General features: G+C 67.7%; 1 protein-coding gene across 1 annotated transcript; it reads right to left on the bottom strand.

The window, feature by feature from the left end:
• Positions 1–7,253: 7,253 nt before the first annotated feature.
• Positions 7,254–13,362, bottom strand: GBX1 (gastrulation brain homeobox 1; the record flags this gene model as incomplete). Its single annotated transcript, XM_084260123.1, has 2 exons — positions 7,254–7,812; positions 12,903–13,362. The coding sequence occupies 2 exons, from the start codon at positions 13,360–13,362 to the stop codon at positions 7,295–7,297; spliced, it is 978 nt and encodes a 325-aa protein (XP_084116249.1). The 3' UTR covers positions 7,254–7,294.
• Positions 13,363–14,766: the final 1,404 nt, after the last annotated feature.

The following is a 14,766-nucleotide window of genomic DNA, read 5'->3' as shown; positions in this document are numbered from 1 at the left end:
GATCACTGCAGATGTCTGGGGGTCGTCTGGTCCCAAGGGGTAAACAGCCCCCCTGCGAGCGGGGAGAACTGCAGACTGGGGGGTCTGCTCTACCATCCCCGACCCCCATGCTCCCCCCAGCTTCTGGCAGAGCCAGACTGCTGGTTCTTTGCTGGCTGCACCCCAGGCCACCCCGAAGTGGCAGTTTGGGGCTCCAGCACCATCCCCTCGCCATGTGTCCGGGCTCAGCACCGCACTGGCTCTGGGTCCCCAAGCCTGCGCTCCCCCCATCACCCTGCCCACCACAGGGACCCCTCAGGAGACCCCCAGCCTCCTCCCCGTGCCCTGCCATGGCAGAGGGCTGCTGCACGGGTGGCTGTTGGGGGTGGCCCCCCCCCCCCCCCCAGCCCCGAGCACATCTCCACACCAGCTGCATGTGCCAGTGCCGTGGGCCCTGTCGCGGTGCTGTGGGGCCTGTCATGGTGCCTGTTGTGGTGCCGGGGGCCCTGTTTCAGTGCCATGGGCCCTGTCGTGGTGCCGTGGGCCCTGTCGCCGTGCCGTGGGGCCTGTCATGGTGCTGTGGGCCCTGTTGTGGTGCCAGCCCTGGCCCAGCCCTCCCTGCCAGCCCCTTGCTCGTCCCTCTCCCTCGCCGAGCACGTCAGGGCCCCGGCCCCAGCCCGGTGCTGGGTTTGGTTAATTTCCTGGCGACTGCATTAGCGGGAATGGAAGCCGAGGGACGGCAGCTCCTCTGGGGCCCATTAATCATCCCCCTCAGACAAGCTGCCTTGATTACAAGTGGCAAGAAATTCATTAGGGCTGCGGCTCTGACAACTTTTATCTGCGCGGCTGGATCTGACTCATTAGGCAGCCAAATTAAAGCCATGATGGGCCCTGATGAAATTCACTGCTTGTTTATCTTGTGCGATCTGATACATCTGCCCATACATCATCTCCCGGGCGGGATCCCGCCCGGCCCAGCCCCGGCGCCTCCCTTCCCATCCCAGCCCTTCCCTGACCCCCCGGGCACCCCCGGCCTGTGGCACCGCCAGGACCCAGCTCCGGAGCCAGACCCCTGGCCTGCCCCCTGCTCTGCTGTCGGGGGCCGGGGCAGGGAGCAGCAGCCGTGCTGTGCCAGGGCAGCCCTGGGCCGCTCGGCCCTGAGCAGCCCATCCTGTGCCATGCAGGATGTGCAGCCCCCCGGGCGCTGCTGCCCCTTGCAGATGAATGGGGGCTCCGGGGCTGCCTGTGCCCAGGCGAAGGGAGTGCCAGCAGCCTCCTGCATGCTCAGGCACCGTCCTGAGGGGCTGAGGCAAAAGCTCTTTCCTCCAGCTCACCAGCAGGCAGGCGAGGTCACCCCGGGGGCTCTGGTTCCCTCAGCGGGAAGGGTCTCCAGGCCATGGAGACCCTTCGGGCTGCAGCAGGAAGGTGCCTGTGCTGGACAACAGTCCCTGTGAGGAGAAATGGGGTAACAGCCCGGTCCTGCAGAGAGGCAGCCCTCGGGCCCTGCCCCAGCCCAGCATCACCCCCTGTTCAACCACCGCTCAGCGCCAGGGTGGCCCCACACGGTGTGTCGTGTTCCCGGGGCTGGACAGGCTGAGGAGAGGAGTGACTGTGTCCCTGTGCAGGGCAGGAGTGGCTGTGTCCCTGTGCAGGGCAGGAGTGGCTGTGTCCCTGTGCAGGGACAGGGGTGGCTGTATCTGTGTGCAGGGACAGGAGTGGCTGTGTCCATGTTCAGGGCAGGAGTGGCTGTGTCCGTGTTCAGGGCAGGAGTGGCTGTGTCCCTGTGCAGGGACAGGGGTGGCTGTGTCTGTGTTCAGGGACAGGAGTGGCTGTGTCTGTGTGCAGGGCAGGGGTGGCTGTGTCTGTGTTCAGGGACAGGGGTGGCTGTGTCCCTGTGCAGGGCAGGAGTGGCTGTGTCCCTGTGCAGGGACAGGAGTGGCTGTGTCCATGTTCAGGGACAGGGACAGGAGTGGCTGTGTCCATGATCAGGGCAGGAGTGGCTGTGTCCCTGTGCAGGGCAGGAGTGGCTGTGTCTGTGTTCAGGGACAGGAGTGGCTGTGTCTGTGTTCAGGGACAGGAGTGGCTGTGTCCCTGTGCAGGGCAGGAGTGGCTGTGTCTGTGTGCAGGGACAGGAGTGGCTGTGTCTGTGTGCAGGGACAGGGGTGGCTGTGTCCCTGTGCAGGGCAGGAGTGGCTGTGTCCCTGTGCAGGGCAGGACTGGCTGTGTCCCTGTGCAGGGGCTGCTGCTGGCTGTGTTCAGTGGGTGCCCAGATGTGCCTCAGGACTACATCGTTTCCCAGAGGGCCCGGGCACAGCAGCCCGTGCCCACACACATCCCTTGGAGCACAGCTCACCAACAGAGCCCCACAGGGCCCCTCACAGCCCTGCCTGGGCTGGCACAGCCTCCTGGGGTGGGCAGCAGCCATGGCACGAGGTGCCGAAGCAGTGGGGCTGTTGGCCAGAGATGGCCAGAGCAGAGATGATGCTCCTGCTCTGCACTCAGCTATCCCAAATCAGCCCTGCCTTTCTGACAGACAGCAGCGGGCTGATGTGCTGCCCCAGCTCCCCTGGGCTGTGTGTACCAGGGAGGTCACCAATGTGCCCCCCCAGCCCGGGCACCCTGTGCCCCTCCGTGCCGCGGTGCCTGGCCTGCCCACGGGCACAGAAGCTCAGCACAGGGTGTCCCTCTCATGCCTCAGGCTCCAGCCAGCAGCTGAGGGCACAGACATGCACCAGCAGCCTGTGAGGTCCATGAGAGGCAGGTGAGTGGGACCCCTGGCTTGGGGGGAGGGAGTCGGTGGGTCTGGCTCACGAGGGAGCATCAGGTGCTGCAGTCGTGAAGCGCGTGGCAACAGCCCAGCGTGGCCACAGCCTCTCCTCCCCTCCAGTTCCAGCAGCCCCTTGGCAACCTCCAGCTCCTGGGTTGTTCCCTCTGACACTGAAGATGCACCCCGGGGTCCTGCTCCCCTGCAGAGGCTGCCTGGGCCAGGCAGGGGCCCTTCAGCTGCACCCTGCAAGCTGCTGGGGGGGGGCGGTTGTAAAGGAGTTGGAGGTGGTTGGGGGGAGCTTGTGACCCTTCCCAGCTGCCAGGTCAGTGGGCAGGGAGATTGCTCCTCTCCTGTCCATGGGGAGTCAGGGCTGATCCCCCCCCCCAAACCAGGGTGGGGGGTCCTCTGCACCGCAGGATCCCCACAGTGATGTGGTGACACCCGTGTGGTGCTTCTGACCAAGGGCTGGAGTCCGGTGAGCAGCTCCCTCAAGAGAACCCCCAGCGTGGTGCCTCTGCCCTGCCTCACTCTGCTGGGACCGGGGTGGGGGGCCTGGCACAGCCCCAGCTTGGGAAAAACCAGCCCACTGTGACACCCCCCCCCGGGGAGCTGCCCCGTGAGCCACCAGCAGCTCGGGGAGCGACAGGCTGGAGAGGTTGGCTGAGGAGCAGCAGCACCAGCCCCCAGCCCTTCACAGCAGCCCAGAGCTGGGAATGCCACAGCCCAGGGTTGTGCACTGGAAACCTTTCCCTGAGAGGAGACCCAGCGTGTAAAGGCCCCTGGGATGCTCTCAACACCTTTCTTGGTGCTTTAAGAACTATTTCACAGGTAAATGCGTGGACAGAGTTGCTGTGCAAGGGATGAAACTGTTCATGAGGCCAGAATCAGCCTTGTGTGTCTGTGTGTCTGTCTGTGTGTCCCTGTGTGTATGAACACCATGGACAAAGGAATGCTTGTCTGTCTGTCTGTATCTCTGCAGCTCCCTTGCACTCTGTGCACACACACGTGCACGAGGGTGTCTGGGAGGAGCCCTCCCCCTCCCCAAGCTCCTACCCCAGGACAACAGCCAGGAGGTTCATGGGGAATTCCAAGGAGAAACACATTTAAAAGGTAAATACCAGGAAGTCGGTCAGGAACGGGGGCTGGGAGAGGTGGGAATCACCATCCCTGGAGTCATCCGGGCAGGTTCCTCAGCCTCCGGACCCAGCAGGAGCCGCTTTGGGCGTCCCGAGGCGCCTTTCCAGGTGTGTGGCTCTGGGGTGCCAGGGTCCTTGCTGCTCATCTCCCCCCCCAGTCTAAACAAGGGGGCACCTGTGGGTCCCACCAGCTCTGTTTGGGGAGTGGGACCCACCCCAGTGCAGGCAGAGCCCTTCCCCTCCATCACCGGGGAGTGTAGGGGGCATCGGGCTCGGTGCCGGGCACGGGCTGCACCGGGCAGCTGAGGGGCACACAGCGACTCCGCAGCCCCCCCAGCATGGCCAGGGACAGGATGGAGCCCCTCACCCCTCAGCACCAGGACAGGATGGAGCCCCTCACCCCTCAGCACCAGGGACAGGATGGAGCCCGTCACCCCTCAGCACTGGGGACTGGACTGAGCCCCTCAGCCCTCAGCCCCAGGGACGGGATGGAGCCCCTCACCCCTCAGTACCAGGACAGGACTGAGCCCCTCACCCCTCAGCCCCAGGGACAGAATTTAACTCCTGCCTGGGGCTGGGGGTGTTTTTGGGTGCCCGGGCTGTGGCTGCAGGGACACCGGCCCCTCCTGTGGACACATTTGCAGTGACAGGACACTGCACAGGGGCCTCACCCAGCCCCCTCCTGCAGCCTGTAGCCTGGAGAAGGTACCGTGCTGGGCTCAAACCAAGCCAGAGCCGAGGCTGGGGAGCCCCAACCTGTGTCTCTCAGGCACCAGCAGCTCTGTCACTGCACGGGAAGGGACCCACCATCTCCCCCAAATGCTGTGGGGCTCAGATGCCAGGGGACATTTACCTCCCCTGCCCCAGAGTCACTGGCCCAGACCTCGCTGCCTGAGCAGCCCACGCTGGGGATGCTGTGGAAGGCCAGGCAGCTCCTGAGGACACGTTCTGCTCTCTAGGTGGGTGGTGCAGGGGATGGGGCACACGCTGTCCTGCCCTGGCTGCAGGAATCCAGCAGTCTGCTGCTGCCCCAGTGCTCCACAGCCATGAAAGGACCCTGCAGACCTGTCCTGGGACCTGCAACAGACTCCTCCATGGCAAGAAGCACCCACCTGGGACACCCAGGAGCGGTGACAGCCCCATGCTGGAGCAGGGGGAGCCCAGGGGCTCTGTGGGAGGGCTCAGCTGTGGGGCTGAGCACGGGCTCCACACCCCACACTGCTGAAGAAGGAAGGGCTGTGGGGAGGGAGCACTCCCTGCCAGGCAGTGTGGAGAGGGGCCAGCCCTTGCTGTGGCATCAGGGAAGGTGAAATCAGCCCTGGGTGTCAGTGATGTGGCTCACTCACATACACTGTGTCTCCTGGGGAAGGGTCCCAGTGCCTAACTGGACCCTGTGTGACCCGAACTCCAGAGCAAACCTCAGAGCATCCCAGCAGCACCATGTCCCACAGTGCTGGAGAAAGCCTTCTCCCAGTCCAGGAGCCTCTGGTGGGACAGCAGTGGGGGTCACTGCTGCAGCCCCATGGGCTGGACTGGGCACCCACGTAGAGGGGGGATCACACTGGTGCCTCAGGATTGGGCACCAGCTGTGCCCCTTGCAAACCCAGAGCTGCTCCAGGTTCTGGGGGTGGGCTCAGTGTCCTGAGACCCCAGCTTCAGGAGCAGCATCACATGCAGGAGCTCTGAAGAGCAGCCTGGCCTGGGTGTGAGACCCCTGCTCAGGGCGCCTGAAGCCCCCTCCTGCGTCAGCACAGTGACAGCCAGGGGCTGCTGCAGGCAAGGGCACGGAGGAGCTGCAGCTGGGACTGGTGGGAGAGGCTGGGACTTCCAAGGACAGGCAGAACCCTTCCCTTCCCTTCCCTTTCCCTTCCCTTCCCTTTCCCTTCCCTTCCCTTCCCTTCCCTTCCCTTCCCTTCCCTTCCCTTCCCTTCCCTTCCCTTCCCTTCCCTTCCCTTCCCTTCCCTTCCCTTCCCTTCCCTTCCCTTCCCTTCCCTTCCCTTCCCTTCCCTTCCCTTCCCTTCCCTTCCCTTCCCTTCCCTTCCCTTCCCTTCCCTTCCCTTCCCTTTCCCCTTTTCCCTTCCCTTCCCTTTCCCCTTTTCCCTTCCTTTCCCCTTTTCCCTTCCCTTCCCTTCCCTTCCCTTCCCTTCCCTTCCCTTCCCTTCCCTTCCCTTCCCTTTTCCCTCCCCTCCCCTTCCCTCCCTCCCAGCTGTGGGCTGTGCAGCCCCCCCCAGCCAGCACGGCCCAGGGTTCGGTGACAATCAGGCACCTGAGCTGCAGGACAACCTCCCCCGGCAGGAAGGGGCTGGGGGCGTGTGTGCCCCTCGGGCCCGAGGGAGGGAGAAAGGGGCTTCAAGGTGGGACTGTCCCCGAGGGCCGGCGGGCTGGGAGGCTGCACGGGGACAGCAGGCAGCGGCCTGCGTCGGGCCGGGGGGCTGGGGGCTGGGGCCTCTCCCGCGGCCAGCAGAGGCCGGGGCCTGGCAGGAGCCCCCGGGACTTTGTCTTCAGGGAGGGCGGCGATGCGGCCGTTGAGCCGGTCGGGTCTCGGGGCCGGAGCCTGGGGGCACCAGGGATGCCCGGGCCAGCGCCTAGGGCACCAGGGATGCCGGGGCTGGAGCCTGGGGGCACCAGGGATGCTGGGGCCGGAGCCTGGGGTACCAGGGATGCCGGGGCAGGAGCCTGGGGTACCAGGGATGCCGGAGCCTGGGGGTACCAGGGATGCCGGGGCAGGAGCCTGGGGGCACCAGGGATGCCGGAGCCTGGGGGTACCAGGGATGTCGGGGCTGGAGCCTGGGGGCACCAGGGATGCCAGAGCCTGGGGGCACCAGGGATGCCGGGGCTGGAGCCTGGGGGTACCAGGGATGCCGGGGCTGGAGCCTGGGGGCACCAGGGATGCCGGGGCTGGAGCCTGGGGGTACGAGGGATGCCGGGGCAGGAGCCTGGGGGCACCAGGGATGCCGGTTCTCCCGGGGCAGCCCCGGGGAGCGCGGCTGTGGGCGGCAGGACGGCCCCGGGGATGCTCCGAGCGCTTCCCAGCCCCTCCCCTTCCCTGCTCCCCCACCCCCCGGGTCCGACGGCGCCCGAAAGGCCGGCGCTGCCCCCCGCGCAGCCCCGGCCGGGCCCCGCAGGCTCCCGCAGGCTCCCGCAGCCTCCCGCAGGCTCCCGGGGGCCGCAGCGCGGACGGACCCCGCCCGGCTCCATAGAAAATAATTTATTGAAATGACAGCTCTCCATGGGCGGGCAGCACGGCCCGAGGCCCGCGGGCAGGCGGACACGCTGCCGTATGTACAGAGTTTACACGCAATAAATAAGGGACATGTACAGAGGACAGCGAGCGGGGGCCCGGGCCGCGCCCCCCGCCCCGCCGCGCCGGGACCCCCCCCCGAGCCCCAGGGTCCGGGAGCCGCCGCGGCGCTCAGGGCCGGGCTCCCTGCTCGAGCTGCTGGTGCTGGCTGCGCACGGCGAAGCGGTTGACGTGCACCGGGATGGGCACCACGATCTTGGGGTTGCGGACGGGCTCTCCCGAGCGGTTGCTGACGTTCCCGGCCTTGATGCGTTTCCACTTGGCGCGGCGGTTCTGGAACCAGATCTTCACCTGCACCTCGCTCAGCTTCAGGGCGTGCGCGATCTGCGAGCGCTCCGTCAGGCTCAGGTACTTCTTGCAGTGGAACTCCTTCTCCAGCTCCAGCAGCTGCTCGCTGGTGAAGGCCGTGCGCCGCCGGCGGCTCTTGCCGGCCCCGGAGCCCGGCGGGGTCTGCTCGGCCGCGGGGCCCTTCCCCTTGGCCTTGGCGCCCAGCGCGGCCGCGGCCGCCCCGTCCAGGAACGGCTCCTCCTCGCTGTCGCCCGCCGAGCTCTCCTCCTCGCGCTCGCTGCACGGCGTCGCCGACGACTTCACCTCCAGCTTCTCCTCGTCCGAGCTGTACGCCTTCCCGTCTGCGGGGCACACAGCGTCAGCGCCCGACGGCGCCGAGCCCCCCGCCCGCCCCGCGCCCCCCCCGCCCGCGGGTCCCCGCGGAGCCCCCGCAGCCGCGGGGCTCCCCCCGCCCTCCCCGCGGGAGGAAGGACGGGCTGCGGCTCCCGCGGCCCCGGCCCCGGCCGCGCTCGGCCCCGCCGCGGGCAGCGCCGGCTGCTCTTCCCCAGCCCCCGGCCCCCGGCCCCCGGCCCGCCCCGCACGCCCGCAGCCGTCCCGCATCGGCGGGGCAGCACCCGCCGGCCCCGGGTGCGAGCGGCCGCAGCATCGCTGCCCCCTCCCCTCCCGGGGCTCGCCCAGCCCCCCGGTCTGGAGAGCGCGGCGGTGCCGCGCCCCGCAGCTCAGCTCAGTCCCCCCCGCCCCGGCCGGTCCCTCCGCACCAGCCCAGGGATGCTGCGCGCCCAGGAAGGAGCCGCGCTGGGAGCAGCAGCCTGAGCCGGTCCCAGCCCAGCAAACCCCCGGGCAGGGCCGGCTCTGCAGAGGGGTCCTGCCGGCAGCTCTCCCTCCCGAAGCCCAGGGCACACGCTACAGCAGCGCGGTGCGGCCGGGGACCGAGGCCCCGAGGCAGCTGATGCTCGAGGCTCAGCTCCCCCCAGCAGCCCGTGCAGAGAGGCTGCCGACATCCCTCCCCAGACAGGACCTCGCCCCAGGCTGCCCGGACAGGAGGCAGCACTTACACCTCTGTTCTGCTGCCTTTGGGGACACTGATAGGGTCTAGGGGGATGAATCTTCCTCTAGCCAGCTTCTTGTGCCCCAGACTGCTGCCTGAAGGATTAGAAGAGCCATGGAGTGAGGGAAGATGTGGGTAGGAGATGGTGGGGAGGAAAGAGGGCCAGAAGCCAGCCACTTCCTCGGTAGAAGGGCTCAAAGGTCTCCCAGGAGCTGGAGCAGAAGATGCTCCTGCCCATAGCTTGGGGTTATGGAGGGAGAGGACCCACAAGCTACGTACAAGCAGATGAAGAGGCTTTTCTGTCGTGCAGGGACCAGCAAGCTCTCCCAGTCTGGCCCAAGAGCAGGAATGGCTGCTGGGAGGAGCTGGTCCCGAAGCGCTGCAGCTCTGGGTATGATCCTACGTGCAGAAGAAGCAGCAGCTCTCTAAGCAGTGTGCAGGTACTGGCACATGCACCCTGGCCCCTGGGCACCCCTGGGCACCCCTGGGCACCCCGGACATCCCTGGGCACCCCGGACACCCCTGGTCTCCAGCCAGCTCACCCCCGTGGGAGAGGCAGAGCTCGGGTGCCGCAGCTGCGGGGCTGTGAATGCACAAGCAGCAGCTGCAAGAAACTGCCTGAGCCCAGGAGACTTTCCCAGGAGCCCGGCTGCTGCGGAGCCCCCACGTCCCTCCCTGGCCCTGCAGCAGGTCTGTGGCTGCTGAGAGGGGGTGGGTGGCTTTGGAGAGCTGGAATCACCCCCCTGCTCTTCCTGCTTCGTGCACAGGAGAGAAACATCTTCATCTCTATTGTGCTGCAGCAAGGTAAGGCAGCAAACTCCTCCTTCAGGGGTGGGTGGGGGGCAGAAATCGCCCATATGCAGGGGAGGGGGACGTAGTAAAGACCCAGAATTTGTGCCTGTGAGGCCGGGGGCCACAGGGGGGGCACGGGGCGCTCTGGCTGCCAGGGCACAGTCCTGTGCCAGTGCTCTGCTGAGGAACAGGAGGGGTTTCCTTCCTTTGGGCCCCCACTGTCCACAAGGCTTGACAGGATGAGAGACCCCGGGTGAGGGTGTTGGTGTCCTCACCAGGAGCAACCTCAGGCCCTGCCCTGGCTCTGCCCCTCCCTGGTGGTGGAGGGCAGCATCCTGGGCAGCATCCCGGGGCTGATAGCAAGAACTCTGCTCCTGTAGGCCTGGGCTGTGCCCCCAGAGACTGGAAGATGTCCGAGCTACAGACCTCAGCACATCACTCTGTGAAAGAGCTGCTGCCTCTGGATACACTCATCTTAACCACAGCCCGGGTTCCAAAGGGTCTCAAGGTTTGTGTCGTGGAAAAGGGCTGTGCCTGCAGCACAGACCTCGGCACTGGGTGATGATAGAGCCTAAACCAGAGGTTCTCACTCAGAAAATGGGACAGTGCTCTGTTAGTTCCCAGTATGTCCCCACTGAGGGGGCAGCAGAGGCAGGGGAGCCCACCCAGTCGGTGGGAGGGTGTGCTGGGACTTCCAGAGGCCTTGGAACAGGGGGTGAAGCTGTGGTGACACGGAGTGTCGTGGCTTTGAAAGGTCGAGAAGGTGGCAGTAGATGAAGATCAGTAGATGTAGAACAGGCTTGGCCCACTGCTTCACCTTTCCCAGAGTCCCAGTGATGTTACTGGGGATGCAGGAAGCATGGTGAGGGGAGCTGGGTGTCACTGGGGGCAGGACCAGGGCGACCTGGATCAAGACAGGGAGCTGCAGCAGCCAGCAGAGCCTGTGCTGGTAAACACACAGGGGCTCTTCCACCTTCACAGGCAACAAGACAAACTTCTCCCTGTCCCTGGCTGAACGTGCAGTTACCTCATCACCGAGGAGAGGGGCTTAGACCACTGCCTGGATCTCAGGGGAGACCCCTCAGCTCAGCACAAACGTGCCCTCAGGAGAGGTGTGGGGAGCTGGGGGTGTTGGGGACCCTTATCCTGGGGGTCATACCCTTTGCTGCAGCTGTAGCAACACACCAGGCTGCAGAGCTTTGCTGCTGCCACCAGCTTCCCTACGTGCCCGTCCCCTCTCAACAGGTGTGACAACAGCTGAAAACAAATGAGAAGCGTGTTAGAGGCAGAGGGAGGCCCTAAAATAGAGCACCCGCTCCTCTGGCTGAGCCAGGAAGCAACTGATCTTGTCTCCATAGACACCTGCAGGATGGGGATGCTCCTGGAGCCCAGGGACAGGAATAGTCACCTCAGGGTATCGTCCAGGGACAGACAAAAGGAGGCACCTCTTCTTCACCTGGTTCTCCCACAGGTGAGAGGTGTGTGGAGCCAGCCTGCCCCAGGGTGTCACTGATGCTGAGCTCACCTCTCCTTTCTGGTGGACTCCACAAGAGACTCAGATCTAAGGTCACAGAAGAGGAATTGGTCAGAGGTGACTAAACATGCAGAAACCACACCTGGCTTAGGAAGCCCCTGAAGGGCAGGTGGCTGGATGCTGGGGAAGGGTCATTTTAGGTGGTATTGGGTATCTCTTACTCTTCCTGGACAATCGCTTTTGGCCAGGGCCACAGACAGGCTGGTAGAGCAAACGGCACTATAGACAGTTCCTGATGCCTCCTCCTGACACGAATCATCTTTCTCTTCCTTAATTGTGGAATAATCCCACACAACCATCCTGGCTTTCATCTGAGGGAGCTGGTAAAGCAAACCCCACTGCCCATCTCCAAGGGCCTTGGCTGGCAGGAAGTGGCATTTGGTCTGAGAAATCCTCTGGGCCCTGGGCAGGGCAGTGCAGAGGGTCAGGTCCGTGTGGGCACACGCTCGTGCGGAGGGACGAGCACCCTTCGTGGTTCCAGAGCAAGCAGGGTGCTGAGACACCTGACAGGCAGCAGCACATCAGCAGGGGCAGCAAGACAGGTGTCCTTCCACCACAAGAGCCGGTTACAACGGGGCAGGTCTGAGAGAGAAGGGTGTCTTGGTGTCAGGAACGGGCACTGTCTGGGGTGGCTCATCCCGGCTGCGGAGGAGCCGTGGCCGGAGATGGAGCAGGGACCAGTTCAGTGCCCCGCAGACTGGGGAGATGTGGTCATACAGGAGGCTGGTTTTGGCCAGGCAGCTCTGTCCACGAGGAGAGTTTCCCAACAAAAGTGAGACCACGCTGGGGCTCTGGCTCAGCTCAGAGGCCTGGGAGCACCAGAGGAGCGTGAAAGCCCCGAGAACCCACAAAGGCAGCGGAGGGGCAGAACGTCCCTGCTGAGGGACGAGGTCCAGGGGGTACCCGAGAGAGGGAAACAGCCTTCCGAGGGAGGAACAAGGCAGGGCAAGGAAATGACCCGGGCTGAACCAGGAGAGGCTACAGGGAGGATGGGGAGCGAACAGCCAAGAAGCAGCAGAGACTTCTCAGCGTGCAGCCGTGCCAGGAAGCCTGCGAGACAAAGGTGGGTCTCGCGGGTGGCCAGGGGAGAAGGCGGCTCTCCGGGGAAAGGCAGCAGCCGCCTGGTTTCGCTCTCGCCCCGGGGAGGGGGGGGGGGGGTCGCCTCGAGTCCTGTGCTACAGGAGCGGAGGTGGAAGAGAGCAGGAGCCGCGGCCGGCTGAGAAATCCCGAGCAACAAGTCACCGAGGCTGATTCCCGCACGCTCGGCTCACAAAGGCGAGGGGCCCGCCACGGCCGCGGGAGCCGCCCCCGGCCAGCACCCAGCCGGGTCCGGGAGCGGAGCCGCTGCCCGCCCGCCCCGTCGGGGCATCCCCGGTCCGAGGCCGCAGACACAGCAGCGCAGGGCCGAGGCGCGGGGGAACGGGGCTCCGGGGGAGCGGGGCCATCGTCCGGGCACGGCGAGGGCTGGGCAGGGGCTCGGGGCGCCGGTGGCCGCAGCACGACCCCACCGGGGGGGCGGCGGAGCCCGGCCAGGGGCGGGCGAGCGGGCGAGAGAGCTCCCAGCCCCGCGGGGCGCCCGGGCCGCGGCGCCGCACACGCACCGAACGGGAGCGGGACCGGAGCGGGCGGGGACGGCTGCGCGCAGCCCTGAGACCCGGCCCGGCGCTGCGCCCCGCCGCCCTCTGCCTCGCTCGTCCCGGGCCGGGTGCCAGGACCTCGGAGAGCTCCGCGCCGCCGGGCCGGCCTCAGCTCCGGGGCCCCGCGCCGCTCCGGTCCCTCCGGGGAGGCTGCCCCGATGGACGGACGGACGGACGGACGGACGGATGGATGGATGGACGGACGGCGGCTCTCCCGCCCCGCGGCCCGGCGAGCGGACTTCGCCTCCCACCCGCCGAAGTTGCGGGCGCAGCGGCGGCCGCCCGGAGCGGCGGGGAGCCGGCCCGGTCCTCCCGGCTCGGCCCGACGGGACGGACCGGGAGCGCGGCCGCGGGCAGGTGCCGCCGCCAGGGCAGTCCCGGGAGTCCCGGGCGGGGGGGGGGGGTCCGAGCTGCTCTTACCTGCCAGGCCGGGGAAGGGGTCCGGGAAGTGCAGCGGCGGCTCGGGCGGCCCCTTGTCGCGCCCCGGGGGCAGCTCCTCCGCCTCCAGGCCCTCGGCGCCCCGCCGGCAGCCGGCGTCGGGGTTGGAGCGCGGCGGGGGCAGCTCCTGCGGCGGGTAGAAGCCGTCGGGGGGCTCGGAGAAGCTGGGCAGGGCCGTGGTGAGAGCCACCATGGAGGGCACGGCCTGGCCCAGGCTGGCGCAGAAGGTGTTGGTGAGGCGGCCGGCGAAGGAGGCCAGCGGCGCCAGCGGCGGCAGCCCCGACTGCAGCGGTGCGTGGGACAGCGCCTGCGGCAGCACCAGCGGCCGGTACGGCATGAACATGGGGTACCCGGTGTAGAGCAGATGCCCGGAGCGCGGCGGCGGCGTCCCGATGAGCGAGTCGATGGAGAAGGCGGTCCCCTGGCCGCTGGGTCTCTGCATGGCGAGCGGGCGCCGCCGGCTCAGCCGGCACCAACTTTCCGGCGAGCTCGGGCCGCCGCCAACTCGCCGCGCCGCCGCCGCCGGGCCCCGGCCCCGGCCCCGGCCCGCGCCCTCCGCCTCCCGTGGGCTCCGGCGCCCGGCGAGAGCTGCCGCCCGCCCGCCCGCTCGCTGGCTCGGCGCGGCGGAGTGGAGACGCGCTCGGAGCCGCCCGCCCGCCCGCCCCGCTGCGGGGGGGCCGGGCCGGGCCGGGGAGGGGAGGGGAAGGGAGGGGAGGCGGGCGGGGGTGTCGCCCTCTGCTCTCATCCATCTTCCGCACATCACGGTCGAGTTCCTCCTTCAGCGCCCGCTCCGGCGGGGCAAAGCTCCCGGCTCCCCCCCGGCGCGGCCGGCCCCTGGGAAGGCGCCTCCCCCTCCCGCCTCATCAGCTGTTATTAATGGTGATTGATGATTAGCAATTACGGGGCCAGCACAAGGGCGCTTTTGTGGGGACGGGCTGGGGCCGCGCCGCTCGGCACATCCTTCCTCGGGCCGCCCCCGGGACCGGGACAACGGACGGGGCGAGCCGGGGCCGCGCCGCCGCCACACCGGAGCCCACCAGGACCGACGCTCCAGACGGCTGCCGAAGGCCGAGCCCGGCGGGGAGAGCCCCGGGAGGGCTCGAGTGCCCCGACGGACCGTCCCTCGGCGGGCACAAGCTCCGGGATCGCCGCGGCGGGGGGCGGGCAGGGTCCGGCTCGTCCCTTTCCATCCCCCGGGGGCGGACCCGGGAGGGTGGTCCCGGTGGGACGGGAGGGCGGGCGCTCGGATTAGTGTGGGGACGGAGGGTTGGAGCCGGGCGGGGGGGGGGTTGTGGGGGGGGGGGATGAGGCTCCCCCGGTCCCCCTTGCTGAGCGGAAAGGGGCGGGGGAAGGGGAATTGGGGATGCTCCGTCGGGGCAGGACCAGGCAGGCGGTGCGGAGCCCCGGTAGAGCTGCGGGTCCGAGCAGGCTGCTTGTCCCCGACGCCCCGGGCATCCCCTGGACACCCGGGGTCCCCGGGTGTCCAGGGGATGCCCGGGGCGTCGGGGACAAGCAGCCTGCCCGGACCCGCCGCCGCTCCTTGGGGCTGCGGAGCTCCCCGCGCCGCGGCTGCACAAAGCACCGGGCTCTGCCCCTCCCCGTTGCACACTCGTGTGTCAGGCGTGTAACCCCCGCGGGCCCTTCTGCGCATCGCTCAAAGCCCTCGGAGCGAGAGGCACCGGTGCTGGGGAACCGCGCCGGGGAGCCCCGCAGCTCTGCCGTGGCCCGGCCCCGTGTCGGGGGGAGGGTGGGATGGGGGGGGTGTGTCCCCCACCTTAAAACGGAGTACTTATCCCCCACCACCACTCCCCCCCCTCCCACCCCGCCGCCCCCCAGCTCAGCACTT

Source organism: Gallinula chloropus (genome assembly GCF_964237585.1).
Source record: "Gallinula chloropus genome assembly, chromosome: 2".
NCBI classification, from domain to species: domain Eukaryota; kingdom Metazoa; phylum Chordata; class Aves; order Gruiformes; family Rallidae; genus Gallinula; species Gallinula chloropus.
Note: the sequence above shows the minus strand (reverse complement) of the source record. Positions and strands in the feature narration are given on the sequence as shown.